Source organism: Barbatula barbatula (genome assembly GCF_947034865.1).
Source record: "Barbatula barbatula genome assembly, chromosome: 10".
In the NCBI taxonomy this organism is placed as follows: Eukaryota; Metazoa; Chordata; class Actinopteri; order Cypriniformes; family Nemacheilidae; genus Barbatula; species Barbatula barbatula.
In genome coordinates, this window is record NC_136773.1 from 19917370 (window position 1) to 19944570 (window position 27201).

At 38.7% G+C, this 27201-nt stretch overlaps 2 protein-coding genes across 4 annotated transcripts in view; both read left to right on the forward strand.

Annotated features, from left to right (window-relative positions):
* Positions 1-16348, forward strand: part of srgap1a (SLIT-ROBO Rho GTPase activating protein 1a) — a 72300-nt gene extending 55952 nt beyond the window's left edge. For 2 of the 3 annotated variants that reach the window (XM_079465259.1, XM_079465262.1), the window contains exons 17-22: positions 211-435; positions 2520-2593; positions 7273-7453; positions 8032-8166; positions 12706-13087; positions 13424-16348. In XM_079465259.1, coding sequence (XP_079321385.1) covers positions 211-435; positions 2520-2593; positions 7273-7453; positions 8032-8166; positions 12706-13087; positions 13424-13810 — 1384 coding nt within the window. In that variant the 3' untranslated portion in view covers positions 13811-16348. Of the gene's footprint in view, positions 1-210; positions 436-2519; positions 2594-7272; positions 7454-8031; positions 8167-12705; positions 13152-13423 lie in introns of all 3 variants that reach the window. The other variant, XM_079465260.1, reaches the window with a different exon arrangement.
* Positions 16349-18618: 2270 nt separating this feature from the next.
* Positions 18619-26993, forward strand: LOC306899546 (protein mono-ADP-ribosyltransferase PARP12-like). The gene is made up of 10 exons (XM_079465879.1): positions 18619-19161; positions 20695-20830; positions 20948-21224; positions 23407-23517; positions 23629-23761; positions 23851-24034; positions 25423-25543; positions 25617-25713; positions 25814-25898; positions 26181-26993. The coding sequence occupies exons 1-10, from the start codon at positions 18773-18775 to the stop codon at positions 26184-26186; spliced, it is 1539 nt and encodes a 512-aa protein (XP_079322005.1). The 5' UTR covers positions 18619-18772; the 3' UTR covers positions 26187-26993.
* Positions 26994-27201: the final 208 nt, after the last annotated feature.

Below are 27201 nucleotides of genomic sequence, written 5' to 3' on the forward strand. Positions count from 1 at the left end.
CTAGAAGGTTAATCCAAATTGACATTTAGAGATAAAATGTGACTACCAGGAAATCAACATCATTTTGACATCAAGTTTCCACACATAATAAAATAATAGTGCACAAAATAAATTTGTGTGCATTCATTTTGATTTGTGGATAGTTCTCCTAAAAATGTGATTTCTTTTTAAGTGCCAAATGTCCTGATTGCTCGATTTTGTGTCTCGCAGCCTGTCCCAATACAGCGATGAGAATATGATGGACCCTTATAATTTGGCCATCTGTTTTGGCCCCACCCTCATGCCCACCCCGGACACTCAGGACCAGGTCTCCTGCCAGGCCCATGTCAATGAGGTCATCAAAACCATCATCATCCACCAAGAGACCATCTTTCCTGACACAAAGGAGCTGGACGGCCCTATGTACGAGAAGTGTATGGCCGGTGGAGACTATTGGTGAGTCCTAGTAGAAGAGAACATTTTATTCAGAAGTCTTTTTTTTATTTTATTTCATTTTGTATTGTCTGTACAGTTCTGTGGCCTAGTGGTGAAGGATCTGAGACTGCATGAGTAAGAAAATTCATTTTAGGTCGCTCCGGAGTGCCTGTACTTTTGGACAAAAGTGTCAGAATAGGGGTTGTCCAACCTGTAAATCAACAAAAGAGACTGTTATGATGTTTTGAGGCAGATATTAGTGATGGCATGCATTGACATCCGGATATCTGTGCCATGACTCAAGTGATATTGTTCTAATAGAAGACATTAGTGAGTCACCAGCAGTATTTTGTTTGCAAAGTTTTGGGGTGTGACCACTTTATAGATGAAATCTTGTTGTTTGCCATTCAAAACAGGAGGTGACATCACTACCCATTTTCTGAAAGGAAGGTTATAGGTTAAAGATGTTTGAATGACTCACAGCCTTCATAAGTCTTTATTTTCTTTCAAAATTTATATTAAGTGCAAATAGAATAACATTCTGTAATAAATTTGGTTGAGCTCATGTCAATCCAAACCCATGGGTTATTTGTATTTAATGGAAGACATTCGTCATACGGACATTTAAATTTGCATAAAGGTGAAAAAATAATGACAGAATTTAAATAAAAAGTGAAATAATTTTAAAAACTGACCAGATGTTAAATAGTAATTTTCATGAGAATATGCCAGATCTTCGGCCAAAATGTTGTGTTTTGTACTCGAGGGCTCTTCACACTCCTCTTGACCCCAGTTTATCTTCATTCAAAACCCCGCTTTTAACCCCGGGTAAACGTACAACCAGACGCTTGGCAACGGATACCCAATAAAAAATTGAACAACGCTTGCCTCATTTCACAAGCTGTGGACATTCACAGAAACTCAGTGCGCTGTGTAAACGATCTGTTCCTTTTTTTTATTTATTTGAGTAAGTAACGTCTTAGGAGGCTTAAAACAGCCAAAAAACTATTTTGAGGCATAATTTTTCCCTGGATGTGGAACAACGACGTATACTTAAAGTGTCCATGCACTATTTTTATTCAGTCAGTTTGACGCTGCAGTATCTATCCAATCATGACTGTTGACACCCCAAATATGACTGTCAACCCGGGGTTTAGTGATGTACAGTGTGAAACATCAGGTTATGAATACCCAGGGTTAAATTATAACCAGTGTGAAACAGCCCAGGATTCTGTTTACCTGGGGTTTACAATAACTCAAGAGTTAACGATTTAAAGCGTGATAAGCCCCTTATGAGGTGCCATCTGTAGCTCTTTAGATATCTTTTGTGAAGGCAAAAGGTGTCGTAAATCTGCTTTAACTAGGTGAGAGATTAAAACCATTTTAATAATCCGTTCCGTTAGGAAGGGATCGCCGACCAACCCGCCCATTTCTTGGAGAAGTGGAAAGAGACATTTTCCACCAGCTTCACAGCTGTGTGTGTGTGTGTGTGTCTGTCTGTGTTGGCTCGGGATTTTGTTCTCTCAGAGAGCACAGCCCAAATCGTTTCTTTCCGTAAACTCATGCAAAACACCTGCCATTGCAAGTATTTTTACTTGAACATTTCACATACTACTCAGGCAAGCATACGCAGCATTTACTGTGTGTCTGTGGTAATCTGCAAGGATGTGAAAGGCATTAGTGCCAGTCTCCGTAACCACGCTGTGCCACTGTCAGAATCCCAATCACCCTTCACAGCTCCTCCTGAATGCTAATGAGAGCTTCTGTACTTTTGCTCCATGCAGTTTTACATGGCTGTGACGGACATTATTCTCATATTGTACCGGACTGTGTGTGTGTGCTGTCAAGCGAGGTGATATTTTAATATTTAGGATACAGTTAATTATTACCTTTTTTGGTTAAAATGCAAAAAGTCACCATGTACCTGTCGCTATGATTTGACTTCCAACCACGTAACCAGAAGTACATAAAGATATATACAGATTTACGTTTCGAAAAGAGGTGGATGAAATGATGTTGTGCACTCATTACCATAGTAAAAACACTTTACTAATTAAATCATTAATCAAAATACTAATACAATTTTCTGAACTTTTCCCCTGCAGTGAGAGTCCATACAGCGAACATGGAGTTTTGGAAGAAGTTGATCATGATGGAGGAACCCAAACCAGCGAGGATGGTATGTTTATGTCGGTAACCTACAACCTTATGGAAAATGTATGACTTCGCAGTATATTTTTATTTATGTGCCATGATTAAGTCGCAGGACCAAGGTTCAATCTTTTCCCGTCGTGGCCTAGTTTCCTTTTGGCCCAGCATGTCTTTATCTTAGGTTTTGAGCTGGATTGATGTGCCTTCATTTGACGGTTTCTGACAGGGCCAGTCAAGGGTTAATCCCTGCGTGCACTGACCTCAGGCTAATTCCACCTTTCAAGGCATGAAGCCTTCTCCCCTTGGGAAGGGAGAAGGTTTTGCAAACACAGGAAGAAGGTTGATAAATGTTTTCGTAGCCTGAGTATCTTGCCGGTGCTACGGGGCAACATTGGCAGGTTCTGTCATTGCTGTGGGGCAGTTGCCATCAATAATATAACGTATACTTCCCCGGCTGCTATGCCTCCCTTTCAGGCTTCCAGTTTCTTTTTTAAGTTGGTTTTAGTTTTATTAAGAACAAAACAGTTCTCTCTGAGTATTCAGACGTTGCTGTCAACAACGAACAAAAACCAGATGCTCGGCTCATCCAGGACATATGAACCACATCCCGAGTGTAAATCGAGAAATAGACTGCATGTTACAGGCTTTGAAAGCTCAATCTCTAGCGTTTAATTTTTCATCTGTTTTTCAAAAGAAACGAGAGGAAAATGTCACCGCCGGAATGACCTGCACTGTACCCTACTGAAAATAGACATGTTTCCTGTCTCTCTCCGTCTGTACCTGAACAATGCCTGTTTCTATTCTGCCTGATTTATTGTGAGGAGTTGGAAGTCTGTTATGTCTCAGTTCCTTGACGTACACAGACGCATTTAACATGTTTAAGACCAAACACGAATTTGTTCTTTCTCTGATTAAAATGATAGGACAAAACTAAACAAATAACACTGAAGTTGGTTTATTTGAGGTCTGCACTTATTTACGGATCTTAAAACAAATGGAGTCTGATCTCAAAAGTTGGTCGAATGGGAATAGCCCATTGGTTGGCTTGGCTAGGAGCTAGGCATTTGAACGAAGCCCAAATAAGTGATAAGACTCATTGCTGGTGAAACAACTGAAACAAATATTTTAAAAGATATTATAGCAGGTTTGGTCTTTGACTTGCTGCATGGCTTAGCGGAGGAGTTTTACATGAACAACCCTCACTTATACTTTATTCAAAAAATGTGTAAATCCAGTTAAGTATAACTTGAATTTAAAGCTTGACCTGTTTTTAAACTCGGATTTGTGGACAAACCTGACGTCTTGCCATCATCATCCGTCCAATCACTCCTTTTCTAAACACTGCCGATCTCATATCCATCGTAATATAAACACAACCCAAAACCTCTGCTGTTCTGCTGATTTTATTACGCACACACGTGTCATTCATGTCAATAAATCACTGTCAGACATTCAGTTACATCGCTGCGTGCTATAGACTCGTTTTGACCATTCCTATAACCCGTCTATGCAGAACTCATAAATCAGTCCGGTTACTTCTCAGTCCCATGCTTTGTGATACCTGATATACCTCATATGTCAGGGTTTCCATTAGCTAGCACAGATGTGGAATATCAAGGGCAGGCCGATTCACAACCGACCTGTGAGATTGTAAGAAAATTGAAGAAAATTCAAGAAAATTGCGAGCTCAGTACTCTTCTCTGTAGATTATTTTAACGGAAATCGTGTGAAGTTTGATCTTTTCTCCTTAAAGCTGTGGCCTAATGGTTAGAGCGTTGGTCTTGCGATCAGATGGTTGCCGGTTCTAATCTCAGTGCCAGGAAGAAGGCTGAGCAAGGCACCTTACCCCTGACTGCTCTGCAGTAATGTGCCACTGTATAAAACTACTTGTAAGTCGCTTTGGATAAAAGCGTCTGCCAAATGAATAAATGTAAATGTCCCCCCTATGGCTACGATGGTTTTATTATAGACCACTTCAGAAAACGTAAACCACGCTGATCCAACGCTCATGTTTATTTTATTCCATCTTTATTATTATTAGTCACCCTTTGTTTGTAACTTAGTTTAGCAAATATTTAAGTAATAAAAAGGATAAAAAACTGCTTGTTAACATCGACAACACCGTATATAATTATTGAAAAAGTACAGTTTTTTTTCTATTTCCTGAAAGACAGCGAATTTGGACGTACGAGGTTTCAGAAGGATGACGACAATATTTAAGATTAAATGATAGAGATTCATACGACACTTGTGCCTAGCCTGAAGTGTGGTCTGTGTTTGGTTATCGGTCTGGCTAGTGGCTGATAATATCACAATTTATTTGATATTAAATTCATATTGATATTAATTGATATTATATTAGATGAATTTAACTAAATTACTCAACAGTTAAAAATTCTATGCGGATTTACCGGAAGTTTGGCTAACACAGGACAAAGATGTCGTTGCATTTCGGCTTCTTTCCTGAAGGAGAGAACGTATTTACAAAACGATCTCTGTAGTGCATTTTGTCCCTTTAGGGCTACTGTAGAAACAACATGGTGAATTCCATGTAAGGGGACCCGCTGTATATTTAGATAGAAATAGCTCATTCTAAGGTAATAAAAACACAATGCTTTATTATGTAAAGTCTTTATACACTTCTGAAGAGGCTGGACCTTTAAAATAGCAATGCGCAATAAACTATATAATGTTATCGGTATAGGCCGATAATAAAATTCAGGCAGATGTATTTAACCAGAGGAAATCATTTAATTTATCGGCTATGACTTCTGCTGCTGCGCACGGCTCACAGTTAAAATATAGTACAGGACTTTCTTGCTGTCGTGATCATTCGCTTGCTGCTATTAGCAAAACATTGTTGATGAAGTTACAGTATCTAGATATGTATGAATGTGTAAATTATAATCAAAACAATGCTTGTCTGAATGCTTTCTGTCTTGAGACATGTTAGAGATGTGGCTATTGAGAATTTTCTTCTACAATTTGTTTATTAAATAAGGTTGAATAATCGATTACTAGTGTAAAGTAGGCTTGGTACATGATTTTCTGGGGAGAAAAGAAAACTAATGGTTACCTTATTTTCTGCAGTCAACGTTTTCAAATAAAAGCAGTTGTTCACGTTTAGCCTTTTAGGGAATTTTATATTAATATTTAGATACTGTATATCAGCCATCGACGTCCAATGTTAAGGAATTATCGGTTATTGTTATCGGCCAAAATATACATATCTGTGCATCCCTACTTTATTTTTATAAGGATTTCTCCCCGTTTCTCTCACACGGCTTTCACAGCTAGCAGTGTAACTTTAGCACGGGTTGTTAGCTCTCCTCTGGGTAAAAAACAACTCCATATGGCACAATGTGCAATGAACTAGTGGGAGCTGGAATAACACTTTAATGTCTTCGAGCAATAACAGAACCATAAACAAAGTATCACAGGCTCTTTTATTGTACTTAATTGTACTTGAATTAATTAAACGTAAATTTCTACATGCTTTTATTTATTTAACAGGGTTTTGGACCAAACCCTTTACTCCATCAGTCACACTCAATTCACAAGCCTTATCCTTAAAGCACTGTGATACAAGGACACTCGGTGTCTGACGGCGTCTGTCAGACAAAGACTGAACAAAGATGGCCGTAGAGAGCTGATTGATCTCCATCCCTCCTCCACTTTATTTACAAGGTGTCTGGTCTCAAAGAAGACCTATTAATCCAGACAGAAAGCTCACGGCTGTCACGTCTCATCGACTCATTGTCAGTTCCAGACTGTAGAGACTGAAAAATGATTTCCTCTAATAGCCGTGCAGGAAAATGAACTTTTCTGTTTTGTTGCAGTTGTTTATTTACAGGATTTCAACAGCAGGATGCTGCCGCATTCCACGATTACGTGCTGGTTGTGTTACTGCGGTTTTGTCTGAAATGTGTAGTCCTCATTTATGAAGGAAGAAAAATGACAAAGTATATGATGATGTATAAATAAATACATAATTAAAGGCATAATTAAAGTACTGGCTTGAATTAATTTCTATATTTCCCTATTTATATCAGCATTTATTGGATTGGATTCATCGAATTATTTATTTTAATTATATATTCATTTGCATATATTCATAATGTGCGTTTAGTTGCATACAATCTTATTCAGTTTCATTTAAACGTATATTATTATTTTGTGCCTTTACTGTATTAAACATACCAATGTGTTTTATGGAAATTGTACCATTGTATATCCCATGGTACCGTGTTTGCAATACGGTTTTTACTATTTCTTTCTGCCCAGGTTGATACTATTTTGCTATGCATTGAAGTCTACCGTCTCTTCAATTAATGTTGACATATGAAGGGGACACGATAGCAAAGGGCACATGCAGTGACCAATGAGAGAGCACCATAACACTGACTCATATGTAAATTACTATAAATGGTTCTGGTCAATAGGCACCGTTCTGTGATCGGCTAGGGTCAGATAGGTCTCTCATGTGTGCTATATGGATTCATTCGACCTAAGTCATGATTGGTTGCATATTATCCACCTTCAGGCACTGCATACAACACATGTCAATCACTGAAGGGTGTTTCCTACAGCACCTGTACTATTGCTCTTTGTACGACATATCTCTTATTGCTCCCCGAACTCTTTGTAAGTCGCTTCGAATTAACTTTTTTAACCTGTGTTTTTTAACTGTTTTTTTCTCGTGTACAGAGGGGGAGCCCATCGAAGCCATCGCGAAGTTTGATTACGTGGGCCGGTCTGCACGCGAGCTGTCCTTCAAGAAGGGGGCATCTCTACTGCTGTATCAGAGAGCATCAGAAGACTGGTGGGAGGGCAGACACAATGGCATAGATGGTCTAGTTCCTCACCAGTACATCGTCGTGCAGGACATGTGAGTAAATCTACTGCTGTAGATGGTAACAAATCATCGTTCCTGAACACAGGATCAAGAATGCCCTTATATGTTTGGGTGAATAAATGCCGTCATCAGCATCAGTTTGATTGTGCTCGTGCGCTGGACCATCTTCCTCTAGTAAACCCCTTCATCGTCATGACAACTTGTTCCGGCTGGGCAACCGTTGGCGCCTAGTTGAACAGATTATAGCTCATAAAGGGGGCAAATCTAATAGATCAGGCAGAGTGCTGAGTGATGCCAACAGCAGAGCTCATACCAGCCGACTCGCCACACTGTGTGTATCAATAATTCACATCATGGTCCTCTGTTGATGATGTGTGTTCCTGGCTCGTGGCACTAGGGGCTAAGAGAATTTACTGCCTGTGTAGAGAGAGAGGAAGAGAGAGTTTAAGAGGCCCTAGATCAGCAGTGTCAGACCTTCTGCTTGGCAAAATAGGATATCCGCTGTTAGTAAGGACGATAATTGACAGAATTGTCTTTGATGCAGAAAATAAAACGTGCATGTGACCTAATGTGGTTTAAATTCTTTGGTGGTTGTGTGTGGTTTGTGACAGGGATGACACATTCTCTGACACTCTGAGTCAAAAGGCGGACAGCGAGGCCAGCAGTGGACACGGAGAGGAAAAATGTCCCAATAGAGATATGGGATCTCCGACGGACAGCAGAATAGCCGATGCTTATGTCAGCAGGTGAGTGAATGATAACATCCGAGACCCGCTTCAGCTAGCAGGGACTTCATGTCATAGTATGATGTGCGAGTCCCTCTCTGAATTATTTTGAAATCCTTACAACCGAGATTAGATTAAAGGGATAGTTCTCTGGAAAAATGGAAATTCTGTCCTGATCAAGTTGTTGTAGAAAATGCTTTGTTGTATTAAACGCAAGATATTTTGGAGAATATTGGAAACCATAGTTGTAGTTTCTTCCCTATTATGGAAATCAGTGATGCCGCAGAACTTTTTGGATACTATTTTGTGTTCAGAATAACAATACTTTTTTTTAAACGAAAAGGTGAGTTAAGGATGACAGAATGGATATTTTTGGGTGAAAGTTAAATTTAGTGACCTGTATTTTTTTCGGCGGTCTTACAGTGTCTAGGATCTAGCCATCATCATCATCACATTTTTAAAAACAGGCTCAGGTTAAAAATAAGACGAATATCCATATTACAACAACAAACGTTTTGCATTTTCAAACATACTTTATATAAAAAAAGATAAAAACTTGATTTGGCTTATAGTCACGCAGAAAGCTGTGGCAATGAAATCCTAAAGTGGAGATGTCTAAGGAAAAATAATCTCAAGATTTTTCAGTACTATTCCTAGCACGGGGGCGGTGCACACAAACATATGAACCTGGTACGTGTTAACTTGCATTACATTTTTCAGGAATCAGAAATCAGGAAAGGCGACAGTGTTAGTAAGCCAGTTCAGTAACATACAGGAACTTGTGTAGCTGACATCTCCATAATAGAAATGATGCTAACAAAGTGTAGGGGACTTTCTACAGCATACTATATAAAGTTGTAGTTTGTTGAAGGTTTTCTGTAAAGTCACCAGTTCACAAATTCTTTCACAACTTTGTCTTTCTTTACATTTAGATATGCTCGCAAGTGTTCAATGTCCCTAATGCAGCGTTAGCGTAATAAAGTGCTAGTGCACTCCGCCCCCTAGTGGACAGCTAAATGACTGACACTCTATCTTTAACCAATAAATGCAACGGATCACAGAAAAGTAAAGCTCAACATCAATGAGCACAGTCATTTACTACCCAATCGCACGCAACAGTTACCCAACCGTACTAAGGCTCACATGAGCATCTTATCACTGATGGCCGTCCAACAAATACTGTCTGAAAGATTATGGGAGCATTACAAGAGCCCATTAAACACAAATTAAATGCAAATATTTTATCTCACTAATTTATATCATTTTTGGATGTTTTATGGGACGAGTTGTTATTAGATTTTTTCATTCAACATAATATTGTAAATAATAATATAAAACCGTTAGTTTGGCCTACTCCTCCTGAGCAAACTGCCCCAGCTGTGTCCGGTTTGATGGGTGCCTTCTCCAGACTCTAAGTTTCAGTTCTTTCCATAGATGTTCGATAGGATTCAGATCAGAAGGCCACTTCAGATTAGTCCAATGTCTTATCCATTCTTGGGTGATTTTAGCTGTGTGTCTTGGGTCATTATCCTGTTGGAGGACCCATGACCTGCGACTAAGGCAGAGCTTTCTGACACCGGGCAGTACGTTTCGCTCCAGAATGCCTCCATAGTCTTGAGATCTCATTCATTCAAATTCAAGCCACCCTGTGCCAGATGCAGCACAGCATTGCCAAAACATAACCGATTCTCCTCCATGTTTCACTGTAGGTATGGTGTTCACTTCTTTGAAAGCTTGATTTTTTTTCGTCTGTGAACATAGAGCTGATATGACTTACCAAAAGCTCCAGTTTTGACTCATCTGTCCAAAGGACATTCTCCAAGAAGGATTGTGGCTTGTCAATATGAATTTTTAAGAGTTTTTCTTTCAAAAGTGGAGTGGAGGCCACTTTTGCTCAAAATGCGACGGGTGGTGCGATCAGAAACTGACGTACCTTCACCTTGGAGTTCAGCTTTTATCTGTTTGGCAGTTAACCTTGGTTCTTTTCCTACAATTTGCACTATCCTTCTGTTCAATCTGGGGTCGATTTTCCTCCTGCGTCCGCGTCCTTGGAGGTTGGCTACAATTCCACGGACCTTAAAGCCACAATATGGAAGAATTTTGTTGTGAAATATCCAAAAATCACTTGCACAGTGTGATATATTTCATGCAGTTGTGTACTTGCATTATCCCGAATGTTCCCAAGAATGTGCAAATCCAGAGAAATTCCTATTTATACAATGGCCCGTCCCTTGTATTTGTCGCATATCAGTGACTTAATATCCGGCGCTCCACAATACCCTCAGTCTCTGGTTGGAGAAACTACGGCAAGACGCAAATGCGGAATTGATTATACAGCATATCTGTATAACCACCGTATACAGCATACGTAGCATTACAATCCACGTTTTTTGCAAGTTAATTCATTACGATGACATAAAATAAAATTCATCCATTACCTTGTCAATGAACATGGGCGATGTCCCTACGCCTCTGGATGGTGAAAACATGTCCCATAATTCCACTCTTCTACATAACGTAATTTCGCATTGCTTTTTGTTGTGTTTTGAAAGTGCGCCATCTAGCTGTCCAAATTTACATATTGTGGCTTTAAAGTTCTTAATAATCTGGACGTCTGATTACAAGATTGGATACATGTGTGATACTAAAAAAATAAACTAATCGGTTTGAAATATCACTATAATACAATTATGTGACACTTTAAACAGTTTATTTAAAACAGGCTTACATAAAAGAACAGGTTTATTTTACTGTATTTTGGATCAAATCAATGTAGTATTGACTATTTTCCCTAAAAACAACTTGAAGATTGACACTTTGTGATAATAATGTTTGTTCCAAAAGTTTAAATGCAATAAATTGATTAATTAAATATATTAAAGTTTATTAAAATATAACTTGTGACAAGACCGGCTGTCAGTCTGAGTGTTGGTGTTGTGGGGTTTTTTCAACGATTTCACTGCAGTTTACATAGTTACGGTCAATAGGTGGCAGCAAGGGACTGTTACGAGTGAGTCTGTCAGTCAGCAGACTATTCAAACAGTTCAGTCCAAAAGTCAGCTATGATTGACGTATTGATAGCCATGTTTAATTCCTGAATAAAGCAATTTCAAGAGTGAATCCCGTATTTATATGCCGGTGTAATTCCTGAATCTTTGCAGTGTGAATGTGGCCATTGGTCTTAGCAGCATGAAAAGCACGTTTTATACTATTCTGAATGGATTATATATAGCACAGAAACCGCACGACGAGCACTCCCTTCATAATTACTAAGAAGCTGTCACTCATCTTCATCGAGATCTCTAGCCCCCCAGAACCAGACCTTAAATAATAAGGAACACAAAAGCCCCGACATGGAGTTGATAAATATATAGTGGAAAGATATAGAGAGAGAGAAAACTACTCCTCAAAAAAGAAGACTTCCCGACTGGAAGTGAAAGTTTATTGTTCTCCATTTTTTTGCGTTTAAAATGTAAAGAGACATGACAACTAGCCCATAAACTTAATATAAATTATTGTAAATAATTAATCCACGAAATTGATCATATCCATTGCATGAATTTAATCACATTTGTCATCATAATGTTTACTAAAAAATATCCGTCTATTTTTTACTTCTTATGGGTGGTCCCGGATACCCCAGCCCCCTTTCAAATCGAGAACTCCATTTACATGCAACACAGAAGAATTATTTTAGTTTTTTTCTGAAAAGCAACCTTGTATGTTTTATTAAAGAGGACCTTCGTCGCAGAATGAAAATCGTTCAAGTCGTTTGACAAGTCTGGGACATGGATGAACAGTAATTCATGGCAGAATTTTCATCTTTCTGTTGTGTTTCCCTTTAAACAGTACCTTTATATCAACAAGATAGCTCTATATTTTGGCTTTACACAACCCCTTTGGTTTCCAAATGTCAATTTTAATCCTGACATTAGGCATCTTGCATGAAGCGTATTTGGTTAATCTAATACAGCGATATCCACAGTCATAAGGGCTCGTAAACTGTTTCCTGACAGGCATCATGTCATGAATATGCAGAGTAGCTCTTACCACAGACACATTATGCATGAGCGCTAGAGGTTAGCAGGAAGCTCGATGTTGCCAGATGCAATGTGTGATGGCTGGCAGTGTGTTCAAATCATGTTCACCATTTAGCGATGAGATCACAGTATTTACCGAGTGTTATAGGCACAGACAAAGTACATTCTGTATTTTTTATGTCTAAACCTCTTGTTTACAAAAGCTGCTTGTTTTGCTGTGTATGTCAATACAGGTTAATATGCATTACAGGTTATGTGCATTATTTTATTGACCTATGACATTGTAAGTTGCATATTTAATGTCTGATCCTTCATTGCAAGCAATACAATGAAAATAAAAAAAATCACAGAATGTTCTTTACATTATGTAGCATGATTTTATGAAAAGGAGTACAGTAAATCACAAATAAATACCTAGCTTTGCACAGTGATGCACACACAATGAACAACAATGATGTCACCATTGTAATATGTGTATACCAAGATCAGGAAATTCAAATCTAGTTGTATTGCTTTGCAGGCACAGGAAGAGAAGCAACCCCCCGACTCGCCGGCCTCCGGCCTGCCCCACTGAATCACACTGCATGGTCCATCCTTCACAGGGCCACCACACTAACCGTAGTACCCATAGCAGTCACGGTAGTCATGGTACCTCAGATTTGGGTTCCTCGGTGACGGGCCGCTACAGCCCACGGGACCTTCTGAGAGGAAGAGGGCACATGCCCATGGACAGCCCGGAGAGACGCAGACGCACCGGCCACGGCAGTCTGACCAACATAAACCGCCACGAGTCCATCAAGAAGATTGAAAGCCCGCCCATCCGCAGGTCCACATCTTCAGGCCAGTACACAAGCTTCTCTGACCCACACGGCAAGGGCCTGGATCCAGAGAGCATCGCACAGGTCAGCGGGAGGCGAGCGACGACGCCCCTCACACCATGCGCTGCAGGCCCAGACCTGTAACATAGTTAGTTGCTGCCTCCTGTTACTAATGACTAATTCGTACCTGCACACAACAACTTATTTTATCTTAGTTATGAGACTCTGTGGTCGCATCCTTTTAGAACACTAATTTGAATCCAATTTTCTAATCTCATTCCCCCTTTCATAATTTTCTGTCATCTTCCTACTGACTTTATTAATAAACAATGAAATATAAAATACTTTATAGTTCTCAAACTTTGTTTCTATTCCCATTTGTTTTCTATTGCTGATTCTCTTCTATTCTCTCTTCTGTAGGACATTGAAGAGACGATGAACACAGCTCTGAATGAGCTGAAGGAACTAGAACGGCAGAGTTCTGCCAAACATGCCCCTGACGTGGTGCTGGACACCCTAGAGCAGATGAAGAACGCTCCTACGCCGACCAGTTCCACAGAGTCCCTCAGCCAGCTGCACGGCCTCCTGCTGCGGCCCGCCGGCGGCGAGACGGCCATGCGGCGTAGCACCAGCTCTTCCGGCGACACCATGAGCACCTTCAAGCCCGCCATAGCTCCACGCATGGGGGTGCAACTCAAGCCCCCCGCCCTGCGGCCCAAGCCTGTGAATGCGATACCCAAAACGGGTGCGGCGCAACATCCTGCGCCTCCTACACAGGATCCACTGGACAAATCCTGCACCATGTGATCTCATTCTGAGCGAGTCATTTAGGGACCGAGAGAGGACGGATAGGAACAAGATCAAGAATTTTTGTTGATTTTAATGCCACTGAACATCCATGTGTGGTTCGTCAATTTCTTCTGTGGTGCCATTGTCGTCTCCACCATTTCTTTGGCTTTGAGGATCGGATGGAAATAAATATAGGTTAAATACAGAACCTTTATAACAGATCTAGAAATAGTTCTCCTGATACTCTGATACGGTGGTCAGCATTAACAAGTTCACTAGTGGGGCCGTTGATCCATTTTTGAACAATACCTGTGTGTATTCAATGCTTATAATTATAGGTTTTTTAATGAACTGCAATAACAGCAGATGCTACGCATCATTCAGGAGAGTAAATTTAAGGTTTATATTTGTTCTCTTGGGTTTTGGTGTGACTGGATTCATCAATTAAGCAAACTAAGGGATATTTTCAGACACCTGAGATGCTTCGTCACATGTCATTCTGAGTCTAGAAAGACAAACGCAACTAATGCAATTCACGTTAATCCAAAAACAGCTTGCATGCATGTCCAACCCATTTGTTTTGTGATACTCTGTGTGAATAGATTAAGATAATCTGACAACAATACATAAGAAAGCGACAAATCACTACAGCTTCTTGTGTTCTTTGGGTGACTATATAAGTAGTTTACATCCACTAGGAACTTGCTAAATGTGAATAATACAGAAACTAAACTGGGTCTTTGGTTTCTTTGTGTTTACAGCATTAAGGATTGTGGGAAATGTAGTCATTACATCTCAGAGAATTTGTCTAGCGGAATCGGCCTAGTCAAAATGTTTTTTTAGGGATGATGAATAGAGAAGTGATGCTGGAAATGCCACGAGGACACGTGTCACGTTTGAGATGGTTGGCTTCTAATTTGTATGTGCAAGGCTTTAATTTGCATATTATATTTTTGATAATAATATTTGAATATGTACCCAGGGAGTTTGCGTACTTCAGATCCACATATGTTGAACAACCATGTTTTAGTTGAATATCTGATTTGTTCCTTTTAAGAACTTCACTCATTTTCTTGTTTAGAAATTATATATATATATTGTGTCTATAGAAATGTACATCAACTAACCCTTTTTATCATGTTTAATCCCAGGTCAATTTTGAACAGTTGCTCACAAGAAACAATATTTCTTTATATATATTTTTAGTACTTATCTGCTTGGTTAGATGTAATCTGTTAATAGTAAAGTCTAGCTGCCAAAAAGGTAAAGTTATTTTACAAGTGCTGCTTATAAAATGTTACGGCTATGAGAAGCTTTTCTGGTATGCTTAGCTTTCTAAACGCTTTGCTCGGTTCTCTCTTATAAAGCATGAACGATAATCCTTTTAGTTGTGATATGCAAGGACTTTTCTAGAAACCTTTGAAGGCAATATTTCTCGTTTCACCAAACAAAGGAATGATGCCAATAGCCATGGACTCGGAGACTGTTATTGCAGTACTTTCATGAGATAGTAATACTTATAATATTTCTTATTGTGTTTTTAGAGTCACACCGTGTAATACTGTCGCATACTGCACCAGATCCAAATGAAGTCACACAAGGTAACCAAAGAAGAATTATGTATCGCGCCCCATTTGAAGATTCTGTGTTTGCACTCATGAAAGGCCTGCCTTTTAACTTCAACATAAGGAAACAAATGTATACAGTAAAGTTTGATTTTATTTCATCCCGTTCTGGCATTAATAAATAAACATGCGACAACACAACAATAGCTTAGCGTGTGTGTGCTTGTACTGTATTCACTGATATCATTATTCAAAAATGTAATCGTATTTAGGTCGTATATTTTATTAAATGTGTCAGATAATGTTATGAAACGATTAACTGTATGCTGTCCATAACTACACAGAGGGAAAATCTTTACACAACCCTTAAGGAAAATACAAGCAATGCCTGTTTTTAACATTTAATTATGAGATTGCTGAACATCCAGCTTTTTGAGTGCCATTTTTAATAAACCATTTATTGTTTTAACACACATTTGGGATAGTTGACCCTTTTGAAAAAACGGCATATGATGGGTTAGGAATGTGTTGATGCTGGTTTGTTCTTGACCAGCACATGACCAGCATCAGAACATACCTAACCCACCATATGCAGTTTTTTTCAACAGGGATGTCTCTCTTAAATTGAGAAAAGGCGTTTTCCCTGCAAAACGAAACACAGTAGGACCTCGTGCCCATGTGTCCATTACTTTCTTTGTACCATGTAGCCTATTTGTGAAAGTGCCTTTAAAAACGGTTTTAGAGGAACATCATAAATGTCCTCTGTGCTGTGGCATTCATCTTTCAGATAACACGTAAGGATTCTAGTAAATAAATTATTACTAACGCGCTTCTAGTTAAGATGTATGAATGATGTAATAATAAAGATACTGCTTATTCATTGTGACATTGCACTTTTATGTAAGACTGTATATTTGGCATGTAACATCTTAAGTTGTAGAGTTATTGGGGCACTGCTCCTTTCTAATAAAGAACATAGTTTGGTCAGTTCACTGTGGTGTGGATTCTTTTGATTATGGTATTGTTTACATTATAAATTGTGAACAAAAACAGCGGTTTGATGATTTCCAAATTACACTGCTTATGAGCTCGGATACATGGAGGAGCAGCACGAGCATTCGGAAAACACAAGGTTAGGTGAAACGTCCCCAGCCCTTGTTATGACTTGTGCGAGGGCAATTCTAGCATTATGGACGTGACATTTTGACATAAAAATGCTCTTGTTTATATTTGACTAAACCCTTGTTGATAGTGTAAACATCAGAAAAATATCCATCCATGAAAAAAGTTCTGTTTTATAAAAGGGAAATAAACATGCGTTATGGATGTGACAAAAAAGGACGTGGTTTTAGGGTGACGACATACTTTGTAGGATATCTGTGAATTAAAATGCACAAACCTGAAGCAAAATGTCTATTCTTGATATCAACAATTGAATTACAACTATGTAGAAATATTCATTTCTGATATCAATAATGTGATTGTTACTAGTAAGACAGCCATTTTAGAATGAAAGCCTGATATCAGAAATACCAAATGCAACATGTTTAAATTAATTTACAGATATCAAGAATGAGCCTTTCAGCTAGTGAAAATGTTATTCTTGATATCAGGAATGAACATTTTTACTAGTAACAAGTTGATTGTTGATATACAAAATTATGTTTTTTACTAGTAAGAATTGCATTTCTGATATCTGAAATACGATTTTTAACATGTAAGAAATGAATTATTTATATCTGAAATTGAATTTGAATGGCAGCCTATTGTGATATTTAACTAGTAAAAATCTAATTACAGATATCAAGAATTATGTTTTTTACTAGTTGAAATTCAATTTCTGATATCAAGAATACACATTTCTGCGAATGATGATGTGATTGTTGATATAAAAAATGCACATCCTGAGAATGATTAAAAGCTAATTCGGCTTGCCGTAGCTTTCCTATAGCTCAGTAGTTAGAGCATAGTGCTAGCAACTCCAGGATAATGGGTTTGATCGCATTGATTGCACATAATCGGAAACTAATGTAAAGAACTATAAGGCAATGTAAGTCGCTTTGGATAAAATTTTGTGGTATTCTGTTGATGCAATGTAATCTAGTAGATGAGATACAATAGAATTGCATTCAATTCTACTGAAAGACCAAAACAAACATTAAGAAATGTTGTTATGGTTTAAATAGTAAACAGTTAATGGTTCATAATGGTATGTTTAAACAGAAAGTATTAGAATTTCTAAAGTCACAAACTTACTTTGATTAGTGAGTGTTTCCTGTTTGTTTTATGCCGTGAAGAAAAATAACATTTTCCAGATTGTATTGTAACTACTTGTACTTATGCCATTTCTATAAAATTGGTTGCTATGGTGACATTTGTAGGACAGCATTACGCCTGCCGTCGACGTGGCCCCACCCACTAACCAATGATACTAGTTGTCAAGTCAAGTCAGCTTTATTTATATAGCGCTTTTTACAATTTTCATTGTTGCAAAGCAGCTGTACAAGAAAACATTGACTATAAGCAAAACATAAAAGGTAATACAAGTCAAAACACAGGTAAAATATCAGACTATAAATTCCTATATGCAGTTTTAAGTAAAACTATCAAATTCTAGCAGCCCCCCGGCCAGGCAAACAGTGCAAAGCAGTATGCAAACGGTGGTGAGGAACCCAAAACTCCAATGGAGGAGAAAAAAAACCTCAGAAGGAAACCAGGCCTAACCAGGGGAATCCAGTTCCCCTCTGGCAAAAGCTGCAGCCTCTGCACAAGCTTGATAATGCTTGCATAACAAGGCAAAATAAAAAATAAATTAGATTTAAGATTATCATTAATCTATTAACGGCTGAAAATGTGTAGAGTCGCCACGTCCTTTGTCCAGCTCTATCATCATAGCTTTTGTCAGTTCTGGGCATGGACTGTGTCCTGCCCGCTCTGGTGACCTTGGAACAATGAGATAAGACTGGCTGAGAGTAGAGTACTGTTCTGCACGCTTTGGTGCAACAAATGCATCAGTTGTTATTGGAAGTGTTTCTGGTTCCGGTTGATCTAACTAGTGCAGCCTAAACGGAATATATATATTATTAATTGTATATATATATATATATATATTTCTGCAGGTTGTAGCCAGTGAAAGGTTGCATAAACCGCTTAGACTTGTCTTACAAGTTAGACAGGTAACACAAACACAAATAGATTCGTCTGATTTAAATCTGAAAGATAAAACCTGATTAGTCCTACATATTCCTATTTGGTCAGACTAGATCAAGGCTAGTGATGGTTCACCCAAAAATGAACATTCGGTCAGCGTATACTGAATTAATCAATTTTAGGTCCAAAGCCGCATCAAACACCAAATAACCACAACATTTGTTTCGCTTTTGTTTCAGATTAAATGCCCTAAATCTACGTCAATATGAAAGCAACTGTGACACTCATCGAATCAACGTCAACACGAAAGCAACAGTGGCACTCATCGTTGCGTTTGAAAATGTCGTCCTCCGTGTCCAAACACATATTTACATTTCTGTGTAAGAACGAGGGATGTTCAGACTATGGTACAGTGGAGAGGAGTTTACGGCAGAGTTTCCCGGTGGCGGATCAAGTGTTGTCAAAGGTGCTTGATGATCAGGACAAGTTTGCCATTCAAGAGGAAGAGGACTCCAAAACCAACAAGACCGTTCTGGGAGCCAACAGCCTGATCGTTGCCAAAACATCACTGCGAGTTTGCAAGAACTACAAATGTGTCGGATGTGAGAAGCTGCACTTGTGCACTTACCTTGTGTGTGGAAACTGCAAATTTGGGTAAGTGGAATTTAAAGGCCTTCGGATGCATTGAAAAAGTCATTGTCCTTGTTGATTTGTTTATTATTTAAGTCACTAAAATATAAATAAATGTTATTTTAACAAAAGACTAAAGAAAAAGACTTAAATCAACAAAACAGTAGATACTGCAGTATTTGTATCAGTCTTCATAATCTCTGCCATTTGAATAACCTGTAAGTTATATTTATACGACAGTGTTAAATAATTTAACAAATAAAACTTATGTTTATTAAAATTAAAATGAATAGGATTATGATCATTTAAGGGTAGGTTGTGGTTGCCATGGTAACATTTTAGTAACTAGTGTTATCAGTGCAGGTTACTGGACACTGGAGATAGTTAACGTTAATGTGTATATTGCTGTATGCACACTTTTGATTCTGTGGACTTTTGCATTTTCACACGTCTACTACATGCTTACTAACAATATCCCAGAGAATTCTGGGACCAAACCATGTCAACTTGGCATTGTGTTAAAAGTGTTGACTTACAACAAGCTACTTGTGATGTTTCTTTACCGAATAAGTAAATTGAAAACATACAGTTTAAATTTAAAATGGCAAACTCATTTATTTTGATGAAGCTCATGTAATGTAATGGAAATTTCCATGTATTGCTTCATGATACGTTTATCTTTGTTAGCTTTACAATGTTGGTAACGCCTTCTCTCTGCACCATTTCATTGTTTGTGATGCAGATTGGACGACAATAAAATACTTTGCAAAGTACCTCATCTTTCTGTGCGTTGCGTTTGTCAAAGCTGACTCACCTAGTTTAAGGAATAAGAAAATTCCACAACATGATGTCATTAAACAGTGACGCATCAGTTCAAAACTGAAACCTACTGATAATTGATACACTGAAACGTACTGACACACAGTACTGTAAACTGAAACTGAAATTTTAGTTTTGAAGAACAATCATTTATGTAACATGAAAGAACTGACAATTTAAGTAGTGTCTAAGTAAATCTATGCATTTACACTGAACACAATTATAAACGCAACACCTTTATTTTTGCCCTCATTTATTGTGACCAGCCAACGGCACACCTGTGCAATAATCTAATTAGAATCTTGATATGACACACATGTGAGGTGGATGGATTATCTCGGCAAAGGAGAAGTGATCAATAACACAGATTTGTGATGTTTGAGAGAAATAGGCCTTTTGTGTACATGGAAAAGTCTTAGATCTTTGAGTTCGGCTCATGAAAAATGGGGGCATTTATGATATTGTTCAGTGTGTATAGTATATGTTTTATTTGATTTGTTTCCATTATTTTTATGACTGTCGCTTAATTATGACTGTTGCTTAAGTTATGTTGGGTGCTGTTTTGTCTTCATAAGTAGAGAATGTCAATAGTGACAGAACAAATGTAATGAATGAAACTAGGATGCATGAGGTGTATGATGAAAACTCTGGACACTACAGTACCCATAGCTGATAAAACTGTTTATCATACATTATTTATGACAATGTTCATCAAAACATCTGTTTTGTCAACCTCAGGGCTAAATGCAAAAAGCCCCATGACTTGACCTCGGCATATAATTCGTCTCTCCTTAAAAAGCACGATCTTCAAGGGCTTACAAGTGGAGAACTGTTTCAACTTTTGCTTCAGAATGATCTCTCATTACTTCCAGAGGTTTGTATCTATCACTTTTGTTATTGTCAAGCATTAAGACTTGTGTAACGTGGACATCTTGTGTGGTTATATTATACAGTACATTACACGTCTCTTCTTTCCCTGTATTGTGTCCAGGTTTGCTCCCATTACAACAAGGGGAACGGAGAGCATGGCAGCTGTAAATATGAGGCATCTTGCACAAGCCTACATCTCTGCCTGCACTTTCTCCAGGAGGACTGTAAGTTTGGAGGGTCTTGCAAAAGGGCTCACACCAATGATGCAAATGCTGAGAAAATCCTGAATGGAAGAGGAATCGCTCCGGAAAACAAGCGCAAACTGCACAAGATATACAGGAACAGGTTACTGATCACTTCTTCTCAAGGGAGACCTGTCAGGAAGAAAGAACAAGCAGGTACAACTTATTTTTTTATTTTTAAAGGTAGAATATTATGTGTATTGCAGGTGGTGTTCTGTTCAGATAAGCTAATGCAAATAATAGTGCAAGTAGCCATGTTATTGTGCAAAGTTTACATTTACATTTACATTTAGTCATTTGGCAGACACTTTTTTCCAAAGCGACTTACAGATGAGGAAACATTGGAAGCAATTATAACAACATAGGCAACAAAATACATAAGTGCATCAAAACTAGTCCATTAAAGCCTAGCACAGTAAACAAAGCTAAGAATAGCAAGGATAGTATTATTATTATTTTCTTAAGAAGGAAAGGGAAAAGAATTAGGATAAATCAATCAGCGACGTGTTGACAGAAGAGATGCGTTTTTAGGTGTTTTTTAAAGATGGCAACAGAGTCTGCTGATCTTGTAGCAGCAGGCTGATCATTCCACAAATGTGGAACATGATCCAGAGAAGGTACGGGAGAGGGACTTTTTTCCTTTTTTGGATGGTACCACTAGTCGTTGTTCCTTTGCAGACCGCAGTGATCTGGCAGGAACATAGATCTGCATTGGAGATGGTGCGGACCCGGTGTTGGTCTTGTAGGCCAGGAGCATAGCTTTGAACTTTATGCAGGCGGCAACAGGGAGCCAGTGTAACCTGATGAAGAGCGGAGTTACATGCGCTCTCTTCGGTTCATTGAAGACCACTCTTGCCGCCGCATTCTGGATCATCTGGAGAGGTTTGATTGTGCAAGCAGGAAGTCCAGCCAGAAGCGCATTGCAATAATCCAGTTTGGACAAGACAAGAGCCTGGACTAGGACTTGCGTAGAGTGCTCCGATAGGAAAGGTCCAATTTTCCTAATGTTGTAGAGGATGAATTTACAGGACCGGGTGGTGCTGGCAACATGACTTGTGAGGTTAAGCCGATCATTGATTACCACCCCCAGGTTTCTGGCTGTGCTGGACGGTGTGATAGTTGATGAGCCTAGTTGAATGGCAAGGTTGTGGTGAATCTTTGGGTTGGCTGGTATCACAAGCAGTTCCGTTTTTGCAAGGTTTAGCTGCAGGTGATGACCCTTCATCCAAAGCGAGATGTCACTCAGGCATACCGCGATGCGAGCAGAGACCGTTGGATCGTCCGGTTGAAATGACAAGTAGAGTTGTGTGTCGTCGGAATAGCAGTGATAAGAGAAGCCATGCTCCTGAATGACCGAGCAGAGGGATGTCATGTAAATGGAGAAAAGTAGCGGTCCAAGCACTGAGCCCTGTGGCACCCCCGTGTTGAGCTGTTGGGACGCAGGGACCTCATCTCTCCAGGATACTCTGAATGACCTACCCGAGAGGTAGGACTCAAACCATTGCAAAGCCATTCCAGAGACACCCATAGCACTGAGAGAAGCCAGGAGGATGTGATGATTGACAGTGTCAAAAGCAGCAGACAGATCCAGTAGGATGAGCACAGATGACATGGATGATGCTTTTTGCCAGTCTCAGGGCCTCGATGACTGAGAGCAGTGCAGTCTCTGTGGAATGACCGGTCTTGAAACCAGACTGATTGCTGTCCAGGAGGTTGTTTCGCATGAGAAAGGAGGAGAGCTGGTTGAACACTACTCGCTCTAGGGCTTTGGCAATGAAGGGATGAAGGGAAACAGGCCTGTAGTTTTCTAGCAGTGTAGGGTCGAGGGTGGGTTTCTTCAGAAGCGGTGTGATGCTGGCCTCTTTGAACGCTGTGGGAAAAATTTAAATATTAAACCAAAAAGGCTTAACTAATGCTTTTTATATTTTAAGGGGAGAAGATTTTTTTAGAAACTGTTTTTAAAAGAAAGGCTGGCAACGGAAATTTGTCATTGACATTTGGTAAATTATTTGGTACTTTGGTTTATGCATTTAGATTTTTTGCAATGTAATATAAAAAAAAAATTCATTCATGGCAATAGTTTTGCAATATATTGAGTTTATGCTGTTTATGGTTATATTATTAATGTATTATTCATTTGGATAATTTCTGCATAATAAAGAGCTTTGGTAGTATGTAGACCATTTTGCAGAACATGAACAACACAAGAAGTTTCGGTGTTTTAACACTACACACTACACTTTTATCTTGCACGGTCGTTTGTTGGGTTATTGATTTAAAGATTCACGTCCTGAATGAAAAGCATGGGTTTCTAATCTTCTGTCTTTTTATAATGCAGCTCCACCAGCCGTGAGAGAACGCACCAGACACAAATCCAGCAGCTCTGTCAGCGAAGCCGATCAAAACGAAATCTGTCTCTATAACTTACGCTCCGGATGTAGTTTCAAAGGTAACAGCATCCACGGCTCGCACACTCACACCCTAACTAACCCTTTAGGCTTTGCAAAAACTTGATTTTTTTCTCGAATTCATGACATACCCATCTATTTTTCTTTGCTAGACAAGTGCGTCCGCGTTCACCATCATCTACCCTATAAATGGCAGATTTTACAAGCAGACAGAGACACATGGAGCACCCTGGCAAATGAAGATGAGGTTGAAAAAGCATTCTGTAACCCGGCCAATGATGTGAGGTGTGACCATATTGTTTTTGTGTGTTGTGGTTATGTAGATTTAATTTGGATGTTTTTCAAATAATTTCAACCTGTTCCGAACGTTGTAGCATTACTCCGACAAGCTCAGGACATCAGTTGGTAAAATTTATCTCGATGACATGTGGAGGGTCTTCGATACGTCGACTGTCCACAGCATCATGTGTTGCGAAACCCCCTCACTATATCCTGACAACCCAATGGCTCTGGTACTGGAGGAATGACGAAGAGGACTGGATGGAATATGGAAAAGGGGTAAATAATAAACAGATGCTGGTCATATAGTTAGAATATCATCGAAAAGTGGATTTATTTAACTAATTCAAAAAGTGAAACTTGTATATTATATTCATTCATTACACACATACTGATATATTTCAAATGTATATTTCTTTTCATTTTGATGATTATAACTGACAACTAAGGAAAATCCCATATTCAGTATCTCAGAAAATTAGAACATTACTTAAGACCAATAGAAAGAAAGGATTTTTAGAAATCTTGGCCAACTAAAAAATAGTGTGAACATGAAAAGTATGAGCATGTACAGCACTCAATACTTAGTCGGGACACCTTTTGCCTGAATTACTGCAGCAATGCGGCGTGTCATGGAGTCGATCAGTCTGTGGCACTGCTCAGGTGTTATGAGAGCCCAGGTTGCTCTGATAGTGGCCTTCAGCTCTTCTGCATTGTTGGGTCTGGCATATCGCATCTTCCTCTTCACAATACCCCATTTTCTATGGGGTTAAGGTCAGGCGAGTTTGCTGGCCAATTAAGAACAGTGATACCATGGTCTTTTAACCAGTGTGCAGGTGCCAAGTCCTCTTGGAAAATGAAATCTGCATCTCCATAAAGTTGGTCAGCAGCAGGAAGCATGAAGTGCTCTAAAATGTACTGGTATACGGCTGCGTTGATACGGTTGCGACCTCAGAAAACACAGTGGACCAACACCAGCAGATGACATGGCACCCCAAACCATCACTGACTGTGAAAACTTTACACTGGACCTCAAGCAACGTGGATTGTGTGCCTCTCCACTGTTCCTCCAGACTCTGAAACCCTGATTTCCAAAGGAAATGCTAAATTTACTTTCATCAGAGAGCAGCAGTCCAGTCCTTTTTGTCTTTAGCCCAGGCGAGACGCTTTTGACGCTGTCTGTTGTTCAAGAGGCTTGACACAAGGAATGCGACAGCTGAATCCCATGTCTTGCATACGTCTGTGCGTAGTGGTTCTTGAAGCAATGACTCCAGCTGCACTCTTTGTGAATCTCATTTTTGAAGGGGTTTTGTTTCACAATCCTCTCCAGGGTGCGGCTATCCCTATTGCTTGTACACTTTCTTCTACCACATCTTTTCCTTCCCTTCGCCTCTCTGTTAATGTGCTTGGACACAGAGCTCTTTTGCAATGACCTTTTGTGTCTTGCCCTCCTTGTGCAAGGTGTCAATGGTCAATAAATATAATATACAGGTTTCACTTTATGAATGGAATTAGTGAAATAAATAAACTTTTTGATGATATTCTAATTATATGACCAGCACCTGTATGTATATCAAGTACCAAATACTAATATCAAACAATGAAATATTTAAATAATAATCTGGTCTTTAGTATAATGTAACTGAAAATTATTGTTTGAATTACAGGACGATACGGATCTTCTCACCTCAGTCACTTCTGAATTCCTTGAGAAGAGTTACCTCTCTGATAATGACAAGGAAGTTTCCTTCAAATCAGACAAGGATGAGTACATTCTCACATTTAAAGGTACTTCATTACACTTACTTACTTGAATAACACAAACAACAAAACAAATCCAACACAAGGCAGATCTTTTCAGGAATGTTTCAGAGAAATCAAAGGTCCATGACTGTAAGAGAGATTCGAAGGAGGCCACGTTTTGTTAGTGCTGAAGAGGTCAAGGAGAAGATAAAGAGGTAAGATTTGTCAGTCATTTATTTTAGACACATTCAATCTGAATAGTTCATTTTGTTGTTTAGGGCATTTAATGTACGAACATTGTACTGTTTTGTTTAGAAGTGAGTCTTCGGACAGCTCCACATCACCTGTGGAAGTTCCTTCTCACTGGGACAAAGGATCCCTCCCTAGTTCGACGTATATGGTACAAAGTCCACTTCCTATCATTTATAACATATTAAGCACAGAGAGCTGTGTTCTTGCTTTAAAATTTCTTTCTAAACAAGTTGTACTGTCTAGTCTAGTTTCAGTGAAGTTGTTGTTTCTCTACGATGTGTTTTGAGTGCATTGTTGGCTGCTGAGATCACAAATCCATCTAAATGTTATTTTACACAATTGAGTTTGGTACTACTGTGTTGGACTGCCGATGTAAAATATGTGTTTTAAGGTAAAACTCTGTGTTCATATATTATTTTTATTTCGCTAGGGATAACTCTAAGCCTACTCTGACAATTACGTCAAATCAAGGACCAACAAAAAGAAGATGTTCCTTGTACAGGTGCTGGTGGGAGAGTTTACGAAAGGTCACAGTAGTTTAGTTCGTCCTCCAGCGAAGAACAATAATCTGAGTTTTTACGACAGCTGTGTTGACAATGAGACAAACCCAGCCATTTTTGTCGTTTTTGAGAAGTACCAAGTCTATCCTGAGTACATCATTGAATATTCATAATCAGTCATTTCTGCCTGTCAAATCAACTTAATAATTTGTAGTATGTATGGAAATACATTTGAACTGTATTCATTTTAATTAATAGGTAATTATTACTACAGCCAGTGATTTACCGGTAATTATAAATCAATAGCAATAATAATCATTTTGATTTCACTAGATTTGTCTGTTTAGTTTTTGTGCACATAAAACATTTTAAAACGATTTAGTCATTTAATGCAAAAGGTGTCACTTTATGAGCATACCTGATAATAACTTTTATAAATCTTACTTGTTTATTTACTTTATAAATTGTATTTACTTTATAAAGATGTTTACATCGAGTAAATTATGTGTTTTACCGTATATACGGTATGATAAAGGTGAATGGGACTCAATTACTGATACTGTTTCTGATAGGTTACAGTAAGGTAGTAACAAGTATACTGTACAGGGACAAGGTATGTTAAGTACTTTTTATAAGTAAGTATGTGAAATGTATATTAAGTACTTGTTATATAATGAAAGTGTGTCCTAAATACACACAACAAACTTAAACTTGCAGTTAAATAAAGTACACGATGTAAAGGCATCCGTTGTTTTGACTATTTTCTGCTGATCGGAAGTGAGACGATATAAAAGCTATGACCCATAACAAAAGCAATGCCCTGATGTTATATAGACTTCACTCGAGAACCTGTAACTACCACAGCCACTTCTAAAAGTAAAGTTAAAATATTTGCTTAGATCTGTCATGATCCTGCCTCTCCTTGTCTTGGTTTTCGAGTCTTGTGGCAGG

Bases quoted from the DNA above. Each gene is read 5' to 3' on its own strand.
- LOC306899546 (XM_079465879.1), top strand. From the start codon at position 18,773: ATGAAAGCAACTGTGACACTCATCGAATCAACGTCAACACGAAAGCAA. The intron at 23,762-23,850 runs GTGTGACCATAT...CGAACGTTGTAG, and splicing joins AACCCGGCCAATGATGTGAG to CATTACTCCGACAAGCTCAG. The intron at 25,544-25,616 runs GTACTTCATTAC...AGATCTTTTCAG, and splicing joins GTACATTCTCACATTTAAAG to GAATGTTTCAGAGAAATCAA.